This window comes from Prunus dulcis, chromosome 5 (genome assembly GCF_902201215.1).
Source record: "Prunus dulcis chromosome 5, ALMONDv2, whole genome shotgun sequence".
NCBI lineage: Eukaryota > Viridiplantae > Streptophyta > Magnoliopsida > Rosales > Rosaceae > Prunus > Prunus dulcis.
Window position 1 is genome coordinate 16,212,091 of NC_047654.1, and position 25,854 is coordinate 16,237,944.

The 25,854-nt window shown below is 36.5% G+C and overlaps 3 protein-coding genes and 1 non-coding gene across 8 annotated transcripts; 1 reads left to right on the forward strand and 3 right to left on the reverse strand.

Annotated features, from left to right (window-relative positions):
* Positions 1-3,927: 3,927 nt before the first annotated feature.
* LOC117628052 (transcription factor TCP5) lies at positions 3,928-6,538 on the forward strand. Of its 2 annotated transcripts, none has more exons than XM_034360412.1 (3): positions 3,928-4,210; positions 4,735-5,999; positions 6,122-6,538. In XM_034360412.1, the coding sequence occupies exon 2, from the start codon at positions 4,838-4,840 to the stop codon at positions 5,978-5,980; it is 1,143 nt and encodes a 380-aa protein (XP_034216303.1). In that variant the 5' UTR covers positions 3,928-4,210; positions 4,735-4,837; the 3' UTR covers positions 5,981-5,999; positions 6,122-6,538. The 2 variants fall into 2 exon arrangements, with proteins under 2 accessions (XP_034216303.1, XP_034216304.1); XM_034360413.1 differs by having other exon boundaries at positions 3,928-4,143.
* Positions 6,539-10,164: 3,626 nt separating this feature from the next.
* Positions 10,165-10,236, reverse strand: TRNAT-CGU. Its single transcript has one exon. It is a non-coding gene; the product is annotated as a tRNA-Thr (tRNA).
* A 357-nt stretch (positions 10,237-10,593) lies between these two features.
* LOC117627648 (protein LONGIFOLIA 1) lies at positions 10,594-17,008 on the reverse strand. 2 transcript variants are annotated; one of them, XR_004585817.1, is made up of 6 exons: positions 15,631-17,008; positions 15,266-15,336; positions 12,693-14,741; positions 12,443-12,593; positions 11,108-11,991; positions 10,594-10,748 (listed from the first exon to the last, which is right to left on the reverse strand). XR_004585817.1 is itself a non-coding variant. In XM_034359820.1 (5 exons), the coding sequence occupies exons 1-5, from the start codon at positions 15,776-15,778 to the stop codon at positions 11,165-11,167; spliced, it is 3,246 nt and encodes a 1,081-aa protein (XP_034215711.1). In that variant the 5' UTR covers positions 15,779-17,008; the 3' UTR covers positions 11,095-11,164. The 2 variants fall into 2 exon arrangements, 1 of the variants encoding a protein (XP_034215711.1); XM_034359820.1 differs by lacking the exon at positions 10,594-10,748 and having other exon boundaries at positions 11,095-11,991.
* A 2,740-nt stretch (positions 17,009-19,748) lies between these two features.
* On the reverse strand, positions 19,749-25,511 carry LOC117627908. Of its 3 annotated transcripts, none has more exons than XM_034360218.1 (7): positions 25,307-25,511; positions 21,695-24,324; positions 21,528-21,609; positions 21,371-21,437; positions 20,995-21,180; positions 20,824-20,884; positions 19,749-20,213 (listed from the first exon to the last, which is right to left on the reverse strand). In XM_034360218.1, exons 2-7 carry the CDS (start codon positions 24,135-24,137, stop codon positions 20,044-20,046), a joined length of 3,009 nt encoding a protein of 1,002 aa, XP_034216109.1. In that variant the 5' UTR covers positions 24,138-24,324; positions 25,307-25,511; the 3' UTR covers positions 19,749-20,043. The 3 variants fall into 3 exon arrangements, 1 of the variants encoding a protein (XP_034216109.1); XR_004585846.1 differs by having other exon boundaries at positions 20,087-20,213; positions 21,528-21,574; XR_004585845.1 differs by lacking the exons at positions 19,749-20,213; positions 20,824-20,884 and having other exon boundaries at positions 21,067-21,180; positions 21,275-21,437.
* Positions 25,512-25,854: the final 343 nt, after the last annotated feature.

Sequence of the window (25,854 nt, forward strand, 5' to 3'; positions counted from 1 at the left end):
CAACGTCAAATGCCTTTCTTAATTAGCAGGATAAAAAGGCAGTAAGTAGAGTTTAATGTGTTAAACCTATAATCCTATCCTCGGCTTCTCGTAAGTCAGTGGGGGCTGTGATGGGGTGGAGATGGTGTTGCCATATCGGGTTGGGCCCTGAACCTGTCATTCTAAACCCACTGTTCTGCTAAATCTGTATGTGTATGCCCATGGGCCGTGTGTAACTCTTAATTTGTATAACTCCAGGCCCTCCAACACTGGCTAACCACTCCAGGCGCTCTTGTAGCTGAATGATATCCTTCAACATAGCTCAATCCGGAAAACCCCTGTTACCAACTTTTTGGATTTTAAAGACCGAGGGCTGTTAGAAATGGTACCATCTTGTCTTTAATAGATGGCAATACAGTTAACTGTTGTTGTTGTCGTGATTGTGTAAATTTCAACCGTTAACGTCTCCTTGATTATTAGGCTTAATGTGGATGTGGATCTTATAATGTTCATTAGTATTGTTGATCGATTGAGATTTTAAAACAGTTGTGTGACCGCCAAAGTTGGGTGACTTTTTGTTAATTAGTAGATTTATAATCTTCATGGCCACCCGCCCTACTTACTTAATCCCTAGTTTCTAATTAAGGACCATGATAACAGCCATGCAACTAAGCCGCCCTAGCTATCTCGGAGGAAATAATCTTAAGAAAATTGGGTTAATTCGATGGATATTTTGATTCTCTAAAGGCTGCAATTTTCTGGACCGTCAGTGTTCCCATCGCCTGCAATATTTCCAATAATTCTTACATTTTCTGCTTCTTTTTTGATACTTCACTTTCATACATGCATGATGTTGGGCAGACGCAGACAGTGATGGTCAAGTTTGTTCAAAAAGCATCAGACATGATCGTAAAGGAAAGTTCCGTACGCACTCTATGGAGTATGAATCAAGCAAACAGATTAGTGTTGTCATTTACTGCAAAAGTTGGTATCCTGTAACTGTCAAGATTACCCTCTTTTTTTCCCACACATGAATTATACTCTAGTATATAATGTTATTTTTAAAAACGAACTAGTTTCTAGTCTAGTGGTACTTCTTTTCGTGAGAAAATTTATATTATCATGAATCGACCGGCTAAGATCTTACTCGGATCGATGGAAAACCTTTTCATTTTAGTGATAGTGCTGGGGATATATTTAATTAGATTGTCTTCTTCATTTCTAATTTTATCTACTTTTCTGTGTGAAGAACTGCTTATTTTAGTTATAAAAAAAACGAAAGGAATAAGTAACCTTAGTTAATTTTATATTTGTGGCATTGGAACCCATTGAATTTTCTCTTATGCCCGTTTTGCCCTCTGAGGCGGTATCTTTGTAATCAAGCTACTGAGATAAAGGAGGTCATCGCGGGGAGATTTCACAGGGGAAATGCATTTCACTTTGACACTTTCTGTAACAGGCTGGGAGGCAGCTTTGTGTTATTTACTGAGAGAGAGATGCAGAGAGGAGGCAGAAAAGAGAGGCAGCAGCACATAGAGAGAGAGAGAGCACGCATTTATTTTTGTTTATGGTTACCTTCTTTTGTTCCCTCTAGGGTTTGGACCTGTCTCTTTCACGCTTCAGAACGAAAACAAACACCAAGAGAACCAAAAACAAAGACTACTAGATCAGTGCTTGTGAATGATAGATAAAATATCCCTTAAATTTCATTCACACTGTTTGCATATAGTTTTTTTATTTTTTTTATTTTTTATTTTTAATGTTATCATATAATTAATTTTGATTCTTTCAATTGATCAACTTGGTTTTCCATCCATATCTCCCCTCCCAATAACACAAACTCATATATAGTACATTAGACAATTGGAATTTTGGATGGATATGGACCTCTCTCTCTCTCTCTATGGACCTCTCTCTCTCTCTCTCTCTCTCACGCATACAGTCTCATGCCGTCATGATGATGGTAATTGAGATAATGTTGGTGCTGGCGACATCAACTTTATTTTTCACCTTTCTGTCTAGGTTAAGATAATTATTTGTTCAATTTTATGGAGTGATGACCAAACAAGTTCAATTATGTTACAATTAATTTGGAATATTTGTGATCAAGTATTTTTTGGAATTTTAAGCAAAAGTTGATGACATTATAATCTGTCAATAGGAACCCAAATTAAAAATAAATAAAAAAGTAAAATGAGATTCTCATCTCAAGTCTCAAGTCCCCTGACTGTCTCCATTCTTTTTGCTCTGCAGCTGCCTGCATAACCAATAGTAATACTGCTACATGACCATGCAAGCATTTAAAATATTAAAATGGCAGCAGCAGGGCAGGGTCCTATATATCGCTTTAAATGGGATTAAACGAACACTTCAAACTCAAAGTGAGGATAATCAAATTGTTACTTATTATTAGAAATAATAAATTGGTCCTGTGAAAATGTCAGTGTCGGCCGGTTCATTTCTTGCTTGAATTAATGCATATGAAAAAGTAGACTTCAGCTTTTGATTACGATTGAACTGCAACTACAGTCTATATATTATATTAAACGTACGTTCTCAATTATTTTGCTGAGGATTCCACTTTCCTTGATTATTTTGCCTGCGTTGTGTAAGCCTCTTTCCTTGATTATTTTGCCTGCGTTGTGTAAGCCTCTCTCTCTCTCTCTCTCTCTCTCTCTCTCTCAAACACAATGTTTATAGTTTATAGGAGCCATTGACTGCTAGAAAATGGGGCTAAGCAGGCCACAGATCACAAGGCCGCAGCACCAAAACAGCAAAGAGCAAATAAGCCAATTGAAAGGAAACAATATGCAAAGAGTATAAATAAATAATGTATAGTCTTCATGTGAGTTAATATTAACAAACTAGTGCAACTTGGGTTGGGAAAATCTCACTGCTATATATATATATATGATCAGTACATACATATATACATGTAGTAGTGGTCCCTCTCTCTTCCTTCAGTGGATGCTTTAAAGAACCTGCTTTGGTCCCTCCTCTACTCTACGAAGCTCTAGCCTATCTCTCTCTCTCTTGAATAATCCCCTCTTGCATGTGAAGTATATACAACGCCAAACCCTAGCTACTCTTTACTAATTATTCTCACTTATATATCATGCCTTTCCTCATCTAAAATATTTTGTGGATCAAATATAGTTGTCTCGGATAGGAAGAAAGGGATTGTTCATAAAAAGGTATATTAAGTGGTACATTTCCCTAAATTGTATCGACATCTTGATGGGATGAGTCTGGCTAAATTCTATTAATGAACAATTTAGGACAATATCGATACAATCTCTGCCAATTAAGTAGGTGCAAAGATGATATGCGTCTTGGAAAAATTGTCTAAATTTACAAATAGAGAAAGAATAATATTCTCTCAAACCTTTTTTATAAAATAAAAAAATTATTATTATATATCAGACATCCTCTTTACCACTAATTAATTAGGGTTGTATATGTATATTTTTCTTTTCTTTCTGATGTGTGGTTTCTTGATTAAATTTATGTAGCTATATAGGCATGCCTTGGACAATTCATGCTATGTGGAATACACCAAAAAAGCTATTTGTAGTTGCCGATAAAGTGTGAGAGGGAGGGATGGTCCCCCTTAAAAATAAACCAATATCTAGACCTAGAGAGAGTCTATTCAATAGTAAACTACGAGCAAACTTATTCATTTATTAAGCAGTGATTGTTCAGTCTCTGGTATGAACAAATTGATGAAATTTTTACTGCGGCTTCCCAGATTGACTTGTCAACATAAGGGGAGTCCACGTGGCTATAAATGTGCCATACCTTTTCCTTTTTCACTCCCATGCAACATGTTGCGGTAAATTCTAGCTAGCATCTTTTTCTTTACCAAATTGTGAATTATTTTTTTAAAAAGTTTATATTCTCTCTCTCTCTCTCTCTCTCTCTCTCTCTCTCTCTCTGTGTGTGCAGCTAAGAGCCCCTAGGATGTTGAATTTGGTATACAGATGAGCTACACAAGCTCAGTAAGAAATTCAAGAGAGCATCATATATATGCATATACTTAGCAAGAGGCTCAAAGCACTGTAGCATCCTCTTCCTCTCCTACTCTTCTGCTTCCTTGCTTATTAATGAATTAGTTTTGGACAGCTCTGATCTCAGCTGTTGCAACCTCAGTTTTCGGTCTGATATGTGAGTACGGTTCATCTTCTGGTCCTATTTATGTATACCTTCCAACTTGGATTGATAAGAGATAAAGGTAATTTAGGGTTTCCAGTGTTGGAATTCGTATGAATTTCAACCAGCTTTTCCTAATCATGTTACTTCTCTTGAATGTGATACCTAAATTTTCAACAGTTCAGATTTCAGTTCTTTAATTAGCTTCTTTCAAAGATTAAAGTGGTATTTAGCAGAAGTTTGTGACCATTCATTTGGATGTAATATTAACAACTGATCACCCTACACATGTGATATCTGCTCAATTTTCAGATTTGCAGATATGGAACATCCTTAATTGGAGGATTTCTATATATATATATATATATATATATATATATATATATGCAAAAATATATAGCTCTTTGGATCTTCAATGAGAATGTTTTCTTTCTCAAATCGAACCGATCACAGGTCAATTAGTTCATATCATAAAGCAATTTTGCAAAAGAAATAAACTCACATGGATTCTAATAAAGAATAATCTTATAAAAATGAAACAAAGACTTCCATGTGCCGTCCAACAGTTTATTTCTCTTCTTATTCTTCTTCTTTTTTTCTTTTCAGTTGAATCATTGGAGCTCAAAGATGGGAGAATGATGTTGGACTTACAAGGATTTGAGCAATTGATGATGAAAGAAGTATGAGCTTATAATCAGAATTGCGTACAATGATATCAAATTCAAGGGAAAAGGGTTTGCAAGCAAAGCAAGAGGGCCGCAACAACACCAATAATGATGGAAACAGTAGTAATTTCAACAAGGCATCATCATCAAGTACTACTACTTCAAGACAATGGTCTGGATTTAGAAATCCAAGGATTGTACGTGTCTCGCGCACCTTCGGAGGAAAAGATAGGCACAGCAAGGTTTCCACGGTGAGGGGATTGAGGGACAGGAGAATTAGGCTCTCAGTACCAACAGCCATTCAATTATATGACCTTCAAGACAGGCTTGGACTTAGCCAGCCTAGTAAGGTAATAGACTGGCTGCTTGATGTTACTGAAGATGATATTGATAAGCTCCCACCTCTCCAACTTCCTCATGGATTTGCTCATCAATTTCATCAGCAAATGCTAAATCCTCATCATTCTCATGATCAAGGTCACCAGTCTAACAATTCTCTTGCTGCTGCTCCTTTCTTTGATGTAAATTCTTCATTTATGGAGGCAGATCATCAAGCTCATCAAAGAAGTTCTACTACTACTAATGTGGGTGATCGGAAAGGCAAGTCAATCAAAACACATGATGAACAAGATGATGATGATCAAAATCATCATCAAGATGGCAATATTGGGGGACAACTCTTGGCTCAGAAGCTATTTCCCCAAGGCAATCATCCTTCCTCCATACCTGGCCTGCTAAACAATGCCATGGCATACAATTACTATCATAATTATTCAGAGCCTTCAAGTTTATCTCTATCTCAATTTGGTGGCCATGGATTTCCACCAGTGCCCCAAATAGATCATCATAGCCATATGATGAGCAATGCCTTATCATTTTCAACTTTAATGCCATCTGGATCTCAATTGTTCTTCTGTCCATCAACAGCAACACCCTCCCTTTTTGGCCCATATCCTCCGTATATTACCAACCCGGTAGTGGAGAGAGGTACTACTACTAGTGAGCCAAGATCACAAGCCAACCATTTCCAATTTTTGAGCTCATCAAATTCACCAAATCTCCTACCAAATGCTCTCATGTCTTCTCTTCAGTCTTTGAAATCCTATCCAACATCGGTCAATCCCAAGCAGCTCCATTCGAATTCACAGGATAACAATGGAAGCCAACCAAACAAGGACCATAATTAATACCAGCTCCTAAACGCATGTAAGTACATATTGTTTACAATGGGAATGGAGGCTAATATTGGTCTCAAAATCTTGAAACATCTATATATATATATATATATATATATACATATATCATGCATTGATTAATTTTCACAACAGACGAGACATGGAAATCGATGAACTGAGGCATTAATGGAGGGGTTGGCTCGAGCAGCTAAGTAGTTGATTTCTTCAGCACACAGCACAAGCTAGCTAGCAAGACATAAAGTTCATCTGATCATTATGTGGTTGTGTTTCCTGCAAGACTTTCCTCAGTCTCTCTCTCTCTCTCTCTCTCTCTCTCTGTGTGCAAAAAAGCGACAAGAGTTAATAGTGAAAACTTCGTAAGTACGACAATGTTATATGTAGACATTTGCATACTGGTGATTGATCAGAGTGCTTATAATTTTATATACTAGATATACACCACTACCATAGCCGATACGCATTTTATATATACATGTTTGAGTTCATCTAATTGCATTCATATGCACTTTTGAGGTATACATATGTATAGATCTATCTATATATATGAGCTCATATAATTTGGTCTCCAAGGAGATTATAGTCGTCATGCTGGATCATAGGCATGACCGTTAACATATATGTTGTACAATATGCCTGCAGGCTTCTCCATACATTAGATATCCTCATCAAAGTAATAGTAATGTGGTTAATTTTGTTTAGTCATTCTATATCTTGACTATATATAGCGAAATCAGTAGGTTTGCATATCAAGGTTTCTCCACTCTTTCCTGGCCACACTACAAAAAAAAAAAAAAAAAAAAAAAAAAAAAAGTGGCAACAGTTACCATTATTTAGTGACATTTGCTAGGGTGACTAAAGGTTTTGGTCACCAAAACTAATGCCAGAGGAAAGAAGAGTTTTTTCTAGTCTTTGCCAGTATTGACATGCATGTGTTCGTGAGAGAATGACATGAAAGAATAGAAAGAAAGCAAAAAAAAAAAAAAAAAAGGGGTATATATATAATTGCTTCCATTGAGGGATTTCTCAAATAAGTTTATTTGAGGGACACCCTTGTAGGGTCCACTCAGCATTGTATTTCACTAATCCAAACCTTCTTTTTTTGTAGATATTCATTCAAAAATCATCTTTACAAAAAATCACTTGAATCTGATATCATTTAACCTGTCAATTAAAGTATTTTCTTGAAGCACCGTGTTCATTAATTTTGTTGGTATCAATTAGATACCTTAATGATTTTCAATTTGCATGATTTTTTTTTGCAAGGATGATTTCTAAATGAAGGTGAAAAATAGATGGTTTGGATTGTTGAAAAAAAAATCGAAGGAGACCCTAAAAGGTGTTTCTCAAATAATTTTATTTAAGGAATCCCTCAATAGAATGGGGCTATATATATATATATATATATATATATATATATATATTGAAAAGCTTGCCAAGATTGCCGAATGGTGTTAATACATTTGTGCGTGCACACACACACATATATACATAATGTGATTATTTAAGCAACAAATTATAATGTGGAAAATGCATATATATATTGAAAGGGTTTGCTTTTTTTTTTTCTTCACCCTAATTCGTTGCATGGATCATAGCATGGGCGGAACTAGGTAGAGGGCTACCATGGGCTCTAGCCCAGGTAGCCTTTTTATAAAATTAAAATATATTACATATATTTTAATGTTATTCATCTTATAAAAACTTAGTAGCCCGCTCAAATGTAGTTTTGTAACCTATTGTCTACTCAATTTTTGTAGGCATATAATCATATTATATTTAATTTGTTTGCTCAATTAATAAAATAATCTCTTAATAAACACTCATGATTTTAACTCTCAACATTTTACTATTTTATCCTAATTTGTACTTTAATATATTTCTAAAAAAACTATAGAAATAGTAAGTACCCAAACAAAAATTGGTCCTTAGATTTTAAGCTATAACAACTTTAGCTAGCCCACCCATTGAAAAATTCATGATTTCGTCCTTGGATCATAGATCAAATTAATTCCTAGTTTTGTGTTTTTGGCTTGTGTTTTTGAACATGCATGAAACAATGAGCACGAATTTAAATTGTGTTGGTTCTTAATCCCAGTTGCATTCATCCCGAAGACATGTTTAATTAAATAATTTTTTGGAAAATTATTGCAAAACCAACTGCCCTTCGTATGTATATGTGGCCACAATATCATACCTTTTACTTCGTCCTGTTTCACCAGCTGGTTTTGGGTTATATATATGCATACCTGCAGAGATGAGATGTTGGGCATGGCCACACATTGGGCAGCCTACCCCAAGTAATTAAATGACCGCCGCTGACACTCTCTGGTGTTTATATATATATATATGTGTGTGTTTGTGCGCGCAGTGCAATAATAATCTGGGGCCAAAACCATTTTGGATCTAAAATTATAGGCTATCATGATCCTCGTTGAAACGATGTTGATTACTAATTGTGACTTATATTGTGTGCAATAATATACATACACATTAATGCATGTTTGTTTCGTACGTGTATATATATAGAGAGAGCGCTCTTAGTTTATGCAACATATGTATAAGTAAGCACATCTTTCTCCACTCTAAATCATTGGTTATTTATCGGAAATTATTTAGCTATTTTATTATTTACATTTTCTATCCCTGTATGTATAAGAGGGTTAGTTACCTCAGAAAGGCTAAATTCTTGCCTCTCAAGAACAACCCATCAAAACATTAATGAACACCCCAAAGAAACTTCAACCAAAAAGAAGCTTTTTAAGTAATTAAACTAACTAAATGTTTAAAGTGGTTTTGGAGACTGGAGAGGTAACTAGACTTTTTGGCTTATGAGTTGGCTCCCTAGGTTATCCTGTTATAGAATTCTCGTTCTCTGTCTCTCTCTCTCTCTCATGCATTCTGAGATGCATGCCAAACTATCTGTACCTCTTTAATAATTTTAGCGCACAAACAATAATTAGGGCTGGGTAGCCCACAAGTTTAACTGCTTCCTTGATATATATCTCTGTCTGCACCAAAATTGTAAAGCAAGATTTATGATAAGCATGGAAGAAGGCACCATACAAGACAAAAAGAGAAAAGGAGAAAAAGAAAAGAAAAGAAAAGAAAAATTATTGATTAAAGGGTTTGGAATCTGCAACTCTTCTGAGAAGGAAAAGGAAAGAACAAGAGTCCACAGGCAGAAGAAGCAGTCTGTCTGTCACTCAGCAGCTTTCATGCTGCAGCAGCAGCATTATGTCACAAGATCCAAGAAACATTAAAGGACACCCCCAACCCGAGTTCTCTACCGTAATTCCCAATTTTTATTCATTTTATATGTCCCTCGTGGCATCACACAAATGGCTTTGCTAAATTGCTTTGCCAGTACGTGCTACCTACTAGTGTTGTGTGGTCCTCTAGCCTCTCTTCTTACCTACAGAGTAGACTACATAAAAATGGATATAAAGAGAACAAAAAAAACTCAAATATTTTTCTAACCCTTCTTTTTCTTATTTCTTGTTTTAAATTTGTTATATATATATATATATATATATATAAAGCTTTTAATTGAAATGGTCCTCCAATTATTGCTCGAGTTTCATTTTGGTCCACAAATTAAAATTTTCATTTCAATAGTTCCTCAAACTCTCCATTTAGTAACAAAACGATCTTACCGTCAAAGTCTGTCAATTATTCCATGAAATCGAAAGGCAAAACTAGTTAGGAGGCTGTTTCGGTCAATAACCCTATATATATGTGTGTGTGTAAAGAGAAGATTAATGGAATGTGCGTAGAGGCATGCTGATAGGTACTCCTACTAAGATTTATGGGATTTTGGGTGTGGTCCTCTAACAACTATACATGCTACTACGCTGGGGTAGACAAGGACCACATTTGATCATCCATCCGTGGTCTTACTCATATTGGTTTCATTTTCACTTTTCAATTTAGGTGTCTTTACTTTACATGGTTCAGATTCAAAACCAATTAAGTCCTATCCATAGCAAATTAATAGAAAACTAGAACCGAATAAGAAAAAAGCAAAAAGGGGTAGTGTTAAATTTCACAGTTGGTTTTTCGTGGTTAAATTCGTGCGGCCTAAAAGCATTTTGGTTTGGGTCGTGGTGTGGGTGAAACCAAAATTTGGGTCGAAGTCCGGTCCGTTAGATAGTAAAACCAAAATTTAAAAAATAGAAAGCCCCCGGCGAGGATCGAACTCGCGACCTTTCGCTTACGAAGCGAACGCACTACCACTATGCTACGGAGGCTTGTTGTTAGGATTACACTTTATAATTTACTTATTCGCATTCTTTAGTTCACAATATAACTTTTTTCCAAATTACTAAACGGAAGCTATGCATGCATGCAAGCAAACTCACAAACCCAAAGACTTGGATTGTTCATTTCATTAACATATTTTTCCTTCGTTTATTACTAGAGCTTCAGCTGTGGTCACACTGCTTTTTGCTGACCTTCAATACTGGCAGGGTCCAAACAAGCCATTTTACTGATACTTTGCTCAGTCTTACTAAGATGGGGAGACCAGCAAGACTGCTTGCATAAAAGAAGATGACAAGATCAACGCAAACACATAGCTTCTTCGAAACAATGAAGGAGACGGAAAGTGGAGAGGAGAAAAAGGGATCCTATAAATTGATCTTCAAATATACGTTTATCTTTTTAAGGACTTTGACAAGTTAAGTTCTTTACAATCTAGCATTCAGAACTGTAGATCTTACACACATTTTATTATTGCGCTACTGTGCTCGTCACAAAAAAATAAGAGATATTTAGTGATATACCCATTTCTAGCACTAATATTATAAATAAACCCTACACAATTGAATTCCTATAAACAAACCCAAAAAAAACCCAAAAAATGATAGCTAGCCTTATTGAATTTAATATTGATTATTAAATTACTTTGATGCCCTATTGAGTGCTTTGGGTATTTTTATGAGATTTTGGGTTTGGGCTTGTTTTAAGAAATTGATGGCAGTTTTGTAATTTATAAGAAGTTAAAAGCTTTTTTGTTATGTTGTAAATGGGCTTTGGGTGTGTTTCTAAAGTCTATTTTATAAAGGGTATTTTTATAATTTGGGCCCCATATTAGGTATAATAGTGAATCTCCCAAAAAATAATAATAATAATAATAAATCACAACAGTAAAACGGTAACAAGAAGAATTAGAAGACACTATTTAGCAAACAGCTGCCTACGGCGCCTAGTTGGTTTTTCTCGCAAACTAGCTGCCTCACCAACAACGATTTCGTCAACCAAATCCTTGAAGATCAGTCGTTCAACATCTAACACTACACCAGACACGTCACCATGGAAAACTGTCCAACTTTCTGACCGATGCATCACATCCTCACACAAAATGCTTTTCAAACCATCATCCTCATCCTCTGAGCTGCACTCCAATTTATTGGTTTGCAGTTGTTCTATCTCGCAAGACAGTTCCTTCAGCAGCTTTTGTGCATTAAGGGTCTTCTTGGCCAGTTTGTCAGGCTTCAACCATGGCTCAGGAGGGATGCCAACTAAATCCAACTTGTCAACAAGAATTTCATTGACTGCATCAAATATGAGTTTTCGATGAAATTTCTCTCTCCCTTGATTCGCATGGGTTACCTTCTCAGGGATGCATTCTTCTTTTGCAAGCAAACTGCTTGCCTTGGTTTGCTCCAAAACATAAAATAACTCAGGGTTGATGGGATGGCCTGAGGGATGGAGCTGAAATGTTGTCAAGCTGGAGCCAAGGTCTCTGAGTAGGAGACCTGAAGCTAACAATATTTCAGAAATGTATCTGTGGTCTGGATTTGTGTTCTCGCAGAGTGATGCAATATAATCTGTTCTTGCTTCATCGTGATTTGAGTTCAATCGTCTAAGCTTCTGAACTAAATTTTCAATGTTTTTCAGTTTCTTGCGATTGATTTCCGAGCCAGCTCCCATGCTGTCAAGCTTCTCTGCAGGGTTCCATTGGTCTTCACCTTCGCCGTGGTTAGAATCTTCAGCGCTCTCACCTGTATACCAAATAAGTATTGAAGTCATATTTGGTGGACGAGGAAAAGACTCTTTCTAGATCAATTTTGTTCACCACTATCAATCGTAGTGAACCACACTTTGTGTAACATATTACATCATGATTAATTAACTGTGATTAATGTGTATGATTGCATTTAAAAGAAAAGGTTAACCATGATTAATGTGTGTGTCATGCATGTTACATGGAGTGATAATAGTAGACCATGGTCAATGGTGGTATAAAAAAAATAGATAGCTTGGCAATCAAGAGATCATTCACTTTGGCAAGGAGAAAGTCAAAAAGACCACTTATAGTGAAGGATCATTGGCCCCCTCCTTGTGTTAGGAATATAAACAAAATTTGGTAACCACTAGTTCGACTATATAATCTTTCTAGTGAGATGATCAGAATGTATTCTCTTCTATTTTAGAAGAAAAGTTAAACTCTACCTTGGAGGGCATTTGGCATCTGCTTTACAGGAGATGGTGCATCATCTCTATATGCTGAGACATCAAGAACAGAGACGGGACTAGGATGTTCTGGAGCAACTGTAGCCAGTTCCGCAACAGATCCATCTTCTTCCAACCTTGGAGTTGATATCTGAAAAATCAACACAAAAATAAATAAATTCCATATATAAACTAAATTTTCAAAAGTGGATGAGTGGAAATAGAAGATTAAAACCAGTAAAACACATACTTGCTGCATTGAACCGGAAGCCAAATACTTGGCAGCTTTCAAAGATGGACTCTGGCTGTCATTTATCTCAGTAGCTCGAACAATACTAGTGATTTCCATATCAAGGTCATCTCCTTGGAGACTCAAAGTTCTAGATTCATTACTTATCTCACTCAATTGGTCATCACTTTGCTGCAAGTTGGAAGATTTTGATCTGAGTTTTCCACCTGGTGAACCTGACTCTGTGAATTGCCTGCTGGATTGCCTTCTGGACTTTTTTGAATCAGATGGGGGGGTAGGTGGACGAGATGGCTTTCCCAACTCAAGCTTCTTCTGTTGCAATCTTGGGCTCACGGATCCTGAGCTCTTTACTGAATTTGTTACAGTGATTTCCTTTGGCACAGATTGTGTTGATCTTATATTCCTGCCAGTTGCTTTTTTGTCAGTGGAACTGACAGCAGAGTCCTTCCGACTGTTTTTAGGATACTGATCTTTAACTGTTCGGCTGCTAGTTGAACCCCTCTTATTATTATCTATGATTCCCCCTCTCTGAAGAGTTTGGGCATCAGAAAGGCCGTCTATTGAAATTAATGATGAAGTGGGAATGCCAGATTTTTCAACAAGTTTTGCAGGTTTCATGATGACAATTGGGGATTCAAAAGTCCTAGAGGAAGCGGAGCCTCTAGTTGTGGAAGAAATTTCATGGTTGCTTGTGTTTCTTTGGTTCACTGACCTTGAATTTTGACTGGAACTTGTATATTTTGATTCATTGTCTTTTTGAGTTCCAAAATTTGAAGCTTGTTCTTCTTTTTTGGTCTCTAACAGCCCTTTTGCTTGCATTGCTTCCAGTATCTGTTTAAGAGCTCTGAGATCCTTCCCAGATTGTTTAAATTCCAGATCTTTCAATCTCTTCTCAATCTCACTATAAACAGAAGGGAAGGAGTCCGGAGTCCGTCCTTGAACTTTAACAGGTTTGGAAGATGGTTTCTGAGAACCTCGACTTCCATCCTGCATTCTCCATGGTGCTGGTTCAATTGGAAACCTTGAACTTGAAATAGGTCTCATAACCAAATCTGGATTTTTCCACCGTGGTGATGTTGGGTCTTTCATAGAATTTCTTGTGGTGTTAGAAATTCTCATAGGCCTCTGCAGATTATTTGTTTTCAGTGATTTTGAAAAAGGATCAAAATCTTTAACCGGGCAGGTTTTAATCAAGTGACTATCACTAGTCAAGGCAGAATCTGGCAAGGTTTCCAAACCCATCAACTTTGCTACAACACTAGGAGGCCGATTATGAGTTCCGGATGACTGAGGTAGATTAGGGTCTCTGTCATTTGAGTTGCCACTATTCTGAAAACCTTTTGAAGGGTGATGTGTTTTGGAATCAGAGTGGTAACTCCGCATTGAACCTTCTCTGCTATCCAGTGAAAGTCTTGGCAACTCTTTTAGCTTTGGGGTTGATTTGGAGGTATCTCTTGAATCCAAGGACAAACGATTTCTCTCTCTACCATCATAAGAAAAACGTGGAGCATCCTTTGAAATTGTATGCCATGAACCATCTTTTGATTCATATGATGATCTTGGATGATCTCTGGCATCGTCATCATACCAAGGTGCTTCTCGAAGTTTAGCAAGAACTCTACGAGATTCCTTGAGGTCAGCAGGGACATTTTGCTTCCCATTGATCCCAACTCCATTAGATCCTTCCACTGATTTGGACAGCTGTAAGGGTCTTGGAGAGTCCCTATGCTTCACTGCACGACCAGCTGCTTCCTCTTTGGTTGCAGTTTTAACTGACAGTCCCCTGGCTTCCCTATGCATAGAGTCCTTCACCGCATCCCGGAGATCAAAGGATTGCCTCCCTAGTTTAGGGGATGTACTTGATTGAGTCACTGGGTCCCTTGGGGGAGTTTCAGGAAAAATGATTCTGTCAAAGGAAGAGGTTCCTGGTTGAGCTGTCTTGTTATAGTCCACAGATGATAAGGAAGAACAAGTGGATGAGAAAGAGGCTCTTGATGATTCAGTTGAGATTCTTTGTTTCTCATTAATACTCTTGTTCAAATTCATTTCCTGCAATTACAAGCAGTAAAAATTCAGATTCAGTACCATAAAATCTGCTAAAATGACAGAGAAACCTATATTGATGGTTTCAAGTTCCATTCCAGAATCAGCAGAAGCTGGGATATACACACAGCCTTAGCCAAGAATTAGGAAAAATTACACCTAGTGTACTAGACATCCCTCGATAATTGAATTTTTGGTTTGTCATTAGCATATCCTCCATGCCAAATTCTAAGATGATTCCAGCTTATGATTCTCACCTAAAAACTGTATAAAGCTCAAGTTTGAAAGTACTTTCAAATACATTAAGAAAATTTTAGATCGAATAGTAAATGATATCTGATTGATGTGAAATTAGTATGTCTAACAAGTACAATGAGAATTTGCTATCCAACAGTGAGTTTGAAACAACATTGATTCCCTAAAAAAAATGTTATCGAAGGATGTAACATACCAAGGTGTATTTCAAATTTAAGACATAATCCTCAAATTTGTAAACAAAAAAACGGAGTCATCGAGTAGAAAATTCTTACAGCTACTGTCTGACGATGATATACATTGTTATACTCCCTTTCCACGCCACCATTGCTGAAATGTGAGTTCCCTATGAAAGAAAGGAATGCATTAGACGTTATAGGCCGCAATGCTGACAGTTCAATCATTAAATTTGCAAACAAGACAAGATAATATAAAGAATAAAAGTCAATTATCAATTGGCAGCATGCATAGAAATGCTGTTCAAACATATGCAAAAGTTTTAGAATAAGTCATAATTTTTTTTTCAATTCATGATGAGATTTGTGATAGAGTTGGATTGAAACACTGAAGCCCCAAAACCTTTTATGATATTATCATTAACCACAAGTAGTTTGATATGCATTCATCAATAAGAAATTACCTGGAGGAGGCCTCCTGTGGTGGCTAATTCGTCTACCAGTGAGTACATGGTGACGATCGAAAATTTGAAAAATCCCGTTCATGCATCCTATTTGCTTCTGCAAATCTGGGTTGTCATCAGCTAAAGAATGCAGAAGTTTTGCAGCCATCTCTATGTCCTCTGACCAAGACAATTAATTACTCCCACTTCCTAAACATCCATCTACTGTTCTATCTTCAAGCTAGAGTTTTACAGCTTCTGAGCCCCCATATGAATCTAAAGCTCTTCAAAAATGCCGGAACCAAATTTTACAATGCGCAATTCACAACTTTCAATGGCAAGCCAGAATCAAGAATCAGTAATTTCACACACACCTCTAAACCCTCTGAAACCAATTTCAGTGTTTTCAGGCAATTGCAATTTCTCCAGCAACTCAATTGACAAGCTGCAAAATTGGGACCACCCCAGTGTCCTTTATACACACTGACACCAATTACCTGCTTAAGTACAAGAAATATCTAAATTATCCTGCTTTTGTTCCTTCCCTCTCAACAAAATGCAAAGCCAACAGCTCAATTGTAGCTCTTTCAATTTCATTCATGTAATCTCAAAAACAGCTTCCCAACAGAAGTTAACACTAAATCAAGTTACCTACTTATTACTCCTCAACAAGACCCCAAAAGTCTTCTCAAAACTCACTTTCTCCAGCTAATTACAGCTCAAAGAAGATAAATTTTTTCTTCATCGAGATGCCACCAAATAAAAATGGTCCTTTTTCAATCAAAGATCCCAACTTCCATAGCATTTCCTCTTATAATATGGATACCCTTTTGGGTTTTCCTCAGATTTTCCTCAGATTTTCCTCAATCTCAACAGTGTGCAAGAATTAAGTAAAGAAACCAAATGGAAAAAGTATACCCAGAAGATCAAAGCCAATCTAATGAGTGAGCGAAAGAAACCTTGTTGGGTTTCACAGAATAAACCAGACAAAGCCTTGTGTGAGAACCACAAAAGGGCCTAAGAAATTGGAGGGGACCCATTACAACAATAAGCACACAGCATCCAGAGTTATCAAAAACATTACCTTCAATTGCCTAAAAGAAACTAAAACCAATGCAACGTGTAAAGGAATCTTTTGGCGATCCAAGATGAGATGTTTTCCTCAAAGAACAAATGGGAAGACAGCTATAACAGATGGGAAGGTTTGTTGTTTTACGAAAATGTTGCAATGTGTCAACCAAACTTCCTGTGAGAATTAAAGACTTCAGAGTTGGAAAAAATAAAAATGAAAAGTTTTCTTTTTTCCTGGAGAAAGAAATTAAGAGCTGCTTGAGTGTATGTGGGTGAGATGTATTTTAGGCTGCCTCTCTCTCACATCCATCCATGTGGGATGAGGATGTGGGTGGGTCTAGAGCTGTCTTCATGTGCATGTGATATTGTCAGGGGAGAGATAGAGACGGAGATCAATTATATATATTTGGAGTTGCATGGAGGAAAGGGAAAGCCTTAGCCTTGTACCTGCAAACTCCCAAGTACCAAATGCCATCAGAATCCCTTCTTCAAACACTTGTCATTTGCTGATTTACCATTATACCACTTGGTGCAGAGTAGAGAAGCTCATCTCATTTTATGACAAATATTGAGGCAATATGTCCCACAACAAGGAAATGAAAAAAGGATGAATCTTGTCAAGGCTACTACGTGAGTAACGTGATTGACGACTGACGAGTGGTTGCTGCTGGTATCAATAATAATTGAATAATGAATGCCCACTGGCTAAAGTGGAGCTGATTAAGGGCCTTTTAAATTAAATACTGTTATTAGTGTTAATATGTCACAATTACACAATACTGTGACTCACTTATTATAATATATATGAATAAATTATATAATTAATATATTATGAAGAATAATACGAGTGAATTAATAACATTACGTATTTATGTGACCACCACACCAAAAAATACCCCAATAGATGAATCATTTCGCATCAAATTGAGAAGGTAGTTCTCACAATGCCAAAGGACAAAGGTCATATCAACTAAATGGACAGTTTATCATTAAAAATTTATTAAAATTGATACATTAGTATTTAAATTTGGGGGTTATTGATTCTTTTCTAGTTGACAAAGGCAGCTGCCCTTACAGTATATATATATATATATATATATATATATATATATATATATATATATATATATATATATCCATCAGAATGATAGGTATGCATGGAAAGTAACTCAGTCAACTCTCACCCCATGGCTGTCCAAAGGGCCTACATATACTCTGGAAATATATTAGTCATATAAGCTTGATAGTTTTAGTGGTAGTTTATCAAGGAAATAATTGTAGCAGTTGGGGAATACCAAATGCCAATATGAACATCTCAAGACATGGGAACCATGACAATTAGAAGAGTCTTACACCTAATCTAAATACGTAATCTCAAGCAAATTATATCTTATAAACTTAATTGAAGTCATTACCAACAAAAACAAAAACTCCACGTAGAAAACTCATATATAACAAGTTTCCATGATCAAGCTTGTTAATTATGGGGTTATAATACATATGAGGGGAACCTAGATGTGCATGTGCTCAGTGGCAGACTCAGAAATTTTTTAACGGAGGTGCAAAATTGATTAAGTATGAAAAATGGTTTTTCGGAATAATCATTTTCTCAAGATAATTTTTGGCGGCTTTTATTCCTTACACATCAAATAAGAAAACTTGATTTTATGGGATTTTAGTATGAAGTATATATTGACTTAATGAGCCATTATTTTTAGCCTAAATCATATTTTGCACTAAAATCGATTTTTCATATTTTGATCTGGTAGGAATTTGATTTTCTAGTATTTTTATTTGAATCAAAATAGAGGGTACTTCCTTATTTACATTGTAAACTTAAGTAAATTGAGTAATATAAAAATAAACTTAAATGTTGAAAATGGAAATAAAGTAATCTATACACCAATTGAGCAAAAAGACAATTTGAAGCATCTACAATAGTTTTTTCGACGAAGGAAAGTGCAGCTGCATCTCCTTGCGCCTTAATGGATCCTCTGCATGTGCTTGCTAGCTAATCACATGACAGGACCTCCATTGCAATGCATTGCCATTGGCTTATTAAGGAAAGTTGAAGCTGATCACGAGCCAAGAAAAGGTAGCCAAAAGATCATCAAAAGGTGATCATGATGTACGTATTAAATAGATACAACTGAGGAAGGTTGAGAGCAAAGGAACTAGTGCATCGAGCCCTAGGCAAAACCAACTACTAAACCCATCTCAATCATCATATAATTCATAACCCATATTGCATGTTTTACTCATTCACCCCTACTCTTTGATTGCCACTTTATTCATTCAGCTTACTTTTCAATTCCTCAACCCCACCAACCAATCATCATCTTCATCATTGACACACTTGAAATTGAAAAATATACTATATAGTTCAGATTATTAAAATATAATACGGAATGACCTCACACGGATGTTCGTTATTTGATGAATTCCCCAGTTATATTTATTTAATTCGTATATAGGACAGGACTGTTGCTGTGCTAGCTGCACATGCCAAGTTGATTCTGTTTGAATAAAAATCACCAAACCATCACAATAATCATGAGTTGGGTTGGGTTAATAGCCTTCACATTATTATTAATTATGATAATTAATTAGACTTAATGGGCTCTTGGTGCTGTCACTTTGAATTGAACCAACCGCAGAGCCTCTGGACCATTTTGCTGGTTAGAAACAGGTCAGGCACATGGAATCTGATTTGGTTGGTGCAATGCAATGCATCCCTGACGGAAATACAATTATATGACCAAAAGGAAAGCCAATGAGAATGAGATTTTCCTGAGACTCGAAGCATAAGATTTGTAAAGCATGGTGGTTGGTTGGGTAACAAATTTCTATCAACTGTCAACACCAATCAACTGAAGATGGCGGAAGGTGAAGAAAAAAGCATGGCGTCCATCGTGTTATAATTCTTTATAACAGGCAAACGTGACGGCGTTAGTGAACTGTCGTCTTTATGCTCATACCAGAAACATAGCCAAACAAACGGGCATAATAAGAACGGAGAATTTGGCGAGCAAAATTCATAACTCTATAAAATTATAGCATTTCTGATCTAGCCCAATATTCTATCAGCTATTTGCTTGGTATGTAAACTCAAGCTAAGTGAAAGAAATTTTCAATTTCAACGAGCTGCCCAACAATTCAGTTTTGGCTAGAGCACAAGGTTCCATGTATAATGTAATTTACAAAAACGCAACCTACACAGTTATCCAGTGGCATATTTCGTACACCAGCGGTCATCCCCAAAAGCACATTGGAAACAAAAAATGAAGCAAAACTCACTGAACCATTTTTCGGGTAATTCCAGTGTAGTACAATTCTGCCTGCCGGCCATTGGAAGTGCTGGTATCAATCTTTAGGCGACTCTACTTCATCCTCCATTACTCTACGATAAAAACCCCACGAAAGACTTGACTGTGTTATCGGTCGTTGACCAAATGGATGCTGCTCCACATACTTTTGAACATTGTCAGCCATAGCCAATCCTTCTAGAAAAGAACGAATTTTACCTCCAGGTCCTGCGATTAATGTCAAGTGTATAATATCACATATTACACTACGTCATTATGTAAAAATACATTGATACTAGAACATACAGAAGTAGAAAAATGAAAAAGAAAAAGAAAAGGATAAATATGATTCAAATGTCATCTGGAACAAGGGTTAAGGCAGGGGCAAAGACTAACAATAGACATCAGAACAGAGTAAACATAATGACACACCTGGCAGTTAAAATTTCATACCAATAACATTGTGAAAACATAGACGTTTTACAGACATTCTAGTTCTGTTTTCTTCATAAAAATTAATTATTGACAACTTAGAAGTAAACAAAAAACCTCAAGAGGATAAATAAACTGAAAATCATAAATTCAAAGAACTATAGGAGGAACCTGAGGAAACAAAGCTTTGAAGCCACTCGATGTATATAATGATTAAAGGACATAATGACAAGACTAAGTACACATTTTGACCTGCATAATTAGTTTAGTTGAGATCAACCATGTGGACACAATGGCATTACAATTCCAAATACATGGCAATAATATGTGATATAGGTGTGTCTGTTTTTAACCTCACAATTCCAAATACATAAAAACTTAACCTCTACTCTTGATGGTGTCTCACCTAATGATGCATCTCTTCTGTCCCTGCATTCATACGAGTACGGAAATATTGCCGTGTTCTCCTAAGCAATTAGAAGCAAAATTATTAGAATAAGGTTATAATCGTTATACTAAAACCAGTCAAATTCATGAGAAGAAAAAAAAATTCAGAGGAAAGAGTTGATCAACTAACTGGATTGCGTAAAGCCTTGTACGGGGAATCATCCAGTAACAATGTGTTTGATTCATTGTACTCTCCCTTCACCCATGGAAGATTAGGGTCATGCTTCTCCCATAATTTTCTTAGTTCTTTCAAAACAAGGGGCTTATCTGTGTTGTCAATGGTATTGAACCTCGTAGTAGTACAATGGGATTGGTTCTGCATAAGCCAATCATCATAAGAATAAAGTAATGGGTATACTGAAATTCAATGAAATGAAAAGATGAATCGATTGCAGCCATGGTTTTTTTACTTTGGTTGTAGGATTCATGAAAGAGGAAGAGCAAAACCCTAATTTAACTCAACAAACCCTACTGAACAAGCCCTCAAGTTGTTAAGATGGCTTTACCCAGCAAAAGAGCAATTTGTGTCTGGAATCTCCCAAGAGAAAATCTATCACCATGTCCACGTTCTTCCTGGAAAACAAGAGTGTAGAAGATCATGTACCCAAGAAAACAAGGAAACGACAAAAAGAAAAGGTATGTCAGCCTTAGAATGAAATTTACTTGGTTCTTGAAGACCAAACACCCACATTGAATCTGTCAAAGCAGAACTGTAGAAAATCATCACAAAAAGGCCTCTTAAAAACTGTGAAAAAGTAAGAGGGAATTAGAGTTCAGTAAGACTAGAAAATAATATAACTCTCAAGATACGTTTAAATGTCAATTATCACCTGCTTTCCTTGATATTGTTATGTCAGGTTTATATCGCTTAAGGATATGACATTCCTGTGGGACAATATCAGCAAGAAGGCCGTTTATATCAAGAATGAGAAGCTTTTTCTTAGAACAGCTAACAAGAGATCTTTCAGCTGCACAGTCTGATATCTGTGAAAGATTACCCTCCTTCACATTAACAGTGACATCAACATCAGCCTTTACGGCCAAAGGTGGCAAGGAAGGAACTTCAGTCTTGGTTTCTGTCTGTTCTATATCAGTAATATCTTGTATATTCGTAGGGTCCAACTTTGAAACTTCTGAAAGAGAATTATCATTATTGTTTTCAACAGCTTTAACATCTATTAAAACTTGGCAAGGCAAGCCCGCACAAATGTCGTGGTCGGTGTCATTATTTCCTGAGGCATTAGATCTCTTGTTCTGCTCCTTGTCCTCATTCTTCTCCTGAAAAGTACTGTCCTCCAAAAGTATCTGTGGCACTTCTAGCTCTTGTTCTGATAATATTGCAAGCGGATGCTGTAGATATGGATCTGCTCCTGGAATAATGTTTTCCACTAAAGAAGTATCACCAGAAGGATCACAACTTTCATCATTACTCTCACAGATTTTACGCCTTTTCTTCCCATTCTTTTGCTTCATTTTTTGTGAGCAGCTCAAATCCTCAATGGGTTTGGGACTTTCTGAATTTGTTCTTTTTCCGATTCCATCCACAAGTGGTTGTTCCACTTCTAGGTCTTGTTCTGAGAATATTGCGACTGGAGGCTGTACAGACAAATCTGCTCCTGGAATAATATTTCCTTCTAAAGAAGTACCAAGGGAAGCATCACTTCTTCTATCATTACTCTCATGGGTTTTATGTCCTCTCTTCCAATTCTTTTTCTTCTTTTCTTGTGAGCAACTCAAATTCGCATTGGGTTCAGGACCTTCTGAATTTGCTGTCGTGCTAATTCCCTCCATAAGTGGTTGTGGCAATTCTAGCTTTTGGTCTGTGAATTCCAAGACTGGAGGCTGTTGAGAGGAACCTGTTCCTGGTATAATATTTTCCACTAAAGTACCAACAGAAAGCTCGCATCTTCTATCATTACTCTCATGGGTTTTAAGCTTTTTCTTCTTTTTTCTTGAGCAACTCGAATCTGCAAAAGGTCCAGAACTTTCTGAATTTGTCTTTGTGCTAATTCCCTCCATAAGTGGTGATGGCAATTCTAGTTTTTGTTCTGAGAACTCTGAGACTGGAGGCTGTTGAGAGTGATCTATTCCTGGCATAATATTTTCCACTAAAGAAGTACCAACAGAAAGATCACATATTTTATCATTACCACAACTTTCATCATTAGTCTCCTGGGTTTTACACCCTTCCTTCCGAATCTTTTTCTTCTTTTTTCTTGAGCAACTCAAATCTGCAATGAGTTCAGAACTTCCTGAGTTTGTTTTTGTGCTAATTCCCTCCACAGGTGATTGTGCCACTGCCAGCTCTTGTTCTAAAGATTCTGTGACAGGAGACTGTAGAGATGGATCTACTTTTGGCATAATATTTTCCACTAATGAAGTACCAACAGAAAGATCGCAACTTTTATAACTATTCTCATGGGCTTTAGACATTTTCGTCCACTTATTTTTCATCTTTCCTTGTGAGCTACTCATCTCCTCATTTGTTCTAGGACTTGCACAACTTCTATCATTACTGTCAGTCTCATCAATTTTCCTCCATTCATTCTGCTTCATTTTCTTCTTTCTTTGTAAGCTAGGCAAATCTGCATGCTGTTTGGCCTTTTCTGAATTTGGTGTTGAGCAAATTCCAGCACAAGAGGCCAGGCATGAATTTTCAGGTTCTGGGGCAGCACCTATCGTAGTTTTCTTCTTCTTTCTCTTCCTTCTACTCAAGTTTACATGAGGTGGTAACTCTGCTGGTACCAAATCTGAAATAACATTGATTGAAGGCTCCTCCAGCAGTGTGTAAGCCCCAAGTGGAGAATCATGATGTGCATCTCTACCTGAATACTGCATGCAAGAATTGTTTTCAGGGGTAATATTCTCTGATGAAAGAGCCCCCTTCAAACAATCTGGATTGAAATCCCCAATTTTTGGGGCATGACTCCTCTTCATCACTACATTAGGTCGGGATTCCACTGGAACTGATTCTGTATTATCACTAAAATCAGGCTCTAAATTATTTATAATCGGGGCACTACTCCTTGCTCTCTTCCGTTTTCTCTTCCGCTTTCTCTTTGGCACTACAGAAATCAGGGCTTCCGCTTGAGGCAAATCAGAACCAATATTGACTGAGGGACCCTCCATCATAGCATTCTTTATCAAAAAAGTCCCCTGTTGACAATGTACATCACTATCTTTAAGAAAATAGTTACTCTCATTGGACTTCTCCTCCTCCTCCTCCTTTTCTGACTGTGAATTTGGTTTTGCACTACGTGGTGAATTTTCCATATTGATTAGTGGCTAATGACTGGGTTAATCTTCTCCCTGAATTCAAGAATTTTGAATAAAGTATCCCCTCCCATTATTTATTTTGCATTAATATAGTTGATCTCATTACAATATGCCGCTCCTCAGGGGCCTCTCTTCCCAGCCAATTAAATATACAGTCTTTGTCTTCCAAGTCCTTTTTCTAGATCTGAAATATTGGTCAACAGAAACCCAAATAAATTACATAAGAAACATTCACAATAAAAAAGGGTTTAAAAGATAATTATTAAATAAATAAAAAAGATTAAAGCCATAAGATCATCCAAATTCCCCATCACACATTTTACAAGGGACACAAACAGATCCAGGCGAGTACAAAAGCAATGAATAAATACTAGGGCTGTTGAGATTACAGTATTTCCTCATCAGATGGCATTCAATCAACCATGCAAGGGGATTTTAAAAAAGCCTTAGTGACAAGTCGGAAGGGTAAAATATCATGAATTTCCGACAAATAATAAAGAAAAATTTACCAGTTGATTAAAATAGAGATAGGACACGCCTGAAGCCAATATTATTGGGCACATGCTTAGAATTCAAATTTACAGCTTTAGAAACTAATGCAATTAAAAATCATAAGAACATAGTACAAGCAATCAGTCCAGAGTGTATATTCACATAACCCTAATACCCAGAACTGTAAGTGAGATATATGCATACAAGTTAAAACGAAAATTAACATGACATATAAACGAAACAAGAAAACAAAAGATAAGAGGAATAGATTGGGCAACTTCTAGTTGCTGATTAACTCCCGCTGTAACTAAAGGACCTAATCTTCAACAGTCATATAACTATGAGATTAAATTCTAACAAAGAAATGGATCCTTCTTTGCATCCAAATGCCAAAATTGCATACACAACTGAGCACCCAACAAAATGCATTCATAAACAAGTAAGCGAGCATTATATATAAGCAATATGACTATCGCAAAGAAACAATAGTTCAGTATTTTCATTTCAAAGCAATAATACAAGCACCACTCGAAAGCAATTCAATAAAAACAAACCAATGTCCATTGAAAAGATGGGGAAAAAAACTACACAGTTGGAGCTGAAACGACACTTAAAACTGATAAATCAAGAACACAATTAGTTTAAAATAGGAAGGAAAAGAGTGCGCAGTTGACCTCTCTTCAATCGCGAATATCAGTACCAAGCAGATCTCTAACAGCCCAATTAAGAAAGCCGCAGGGAAGCAGAAGAAACGAAAATCAATGAGTTGAAGGTTGAAGGAGCTGAAACGAGGGTCTTTTTGTCTGCCGTGCTGGTGCAATTGGAAGAGTTAACTGCTCTATGCTACACTTCAACTGGTTTTCGCTTCCTTCGACGCGCGGCTACTGGCCTATTTCCTATTTATTCTTTTATTTTTATTTACTTTTTCTTTTTCCTTTTCTTTTTCTTTTTCTTTTTTCTTCCCCGCCTCTTCATATTCGGATTAGGGTTCAAGTGTTTCGTGTTGTTCTCCTCAAAGTTATTTTTTTCATTTTTTTTGGCAAAAGAAAGAAGTTATTTTTATCTGTTACAACACTTAGGATGATTAATTTGAAGTAAGCTAAAACAATGCTTGCAACTTTAATATTAGTTTAAACAAATACTTTATTCCAAGTAACTACTCCAATTAGGAGCGTTGAATTGAAGTAGAAATTTTATAAAGAATTCCTAACACAACTTTTTA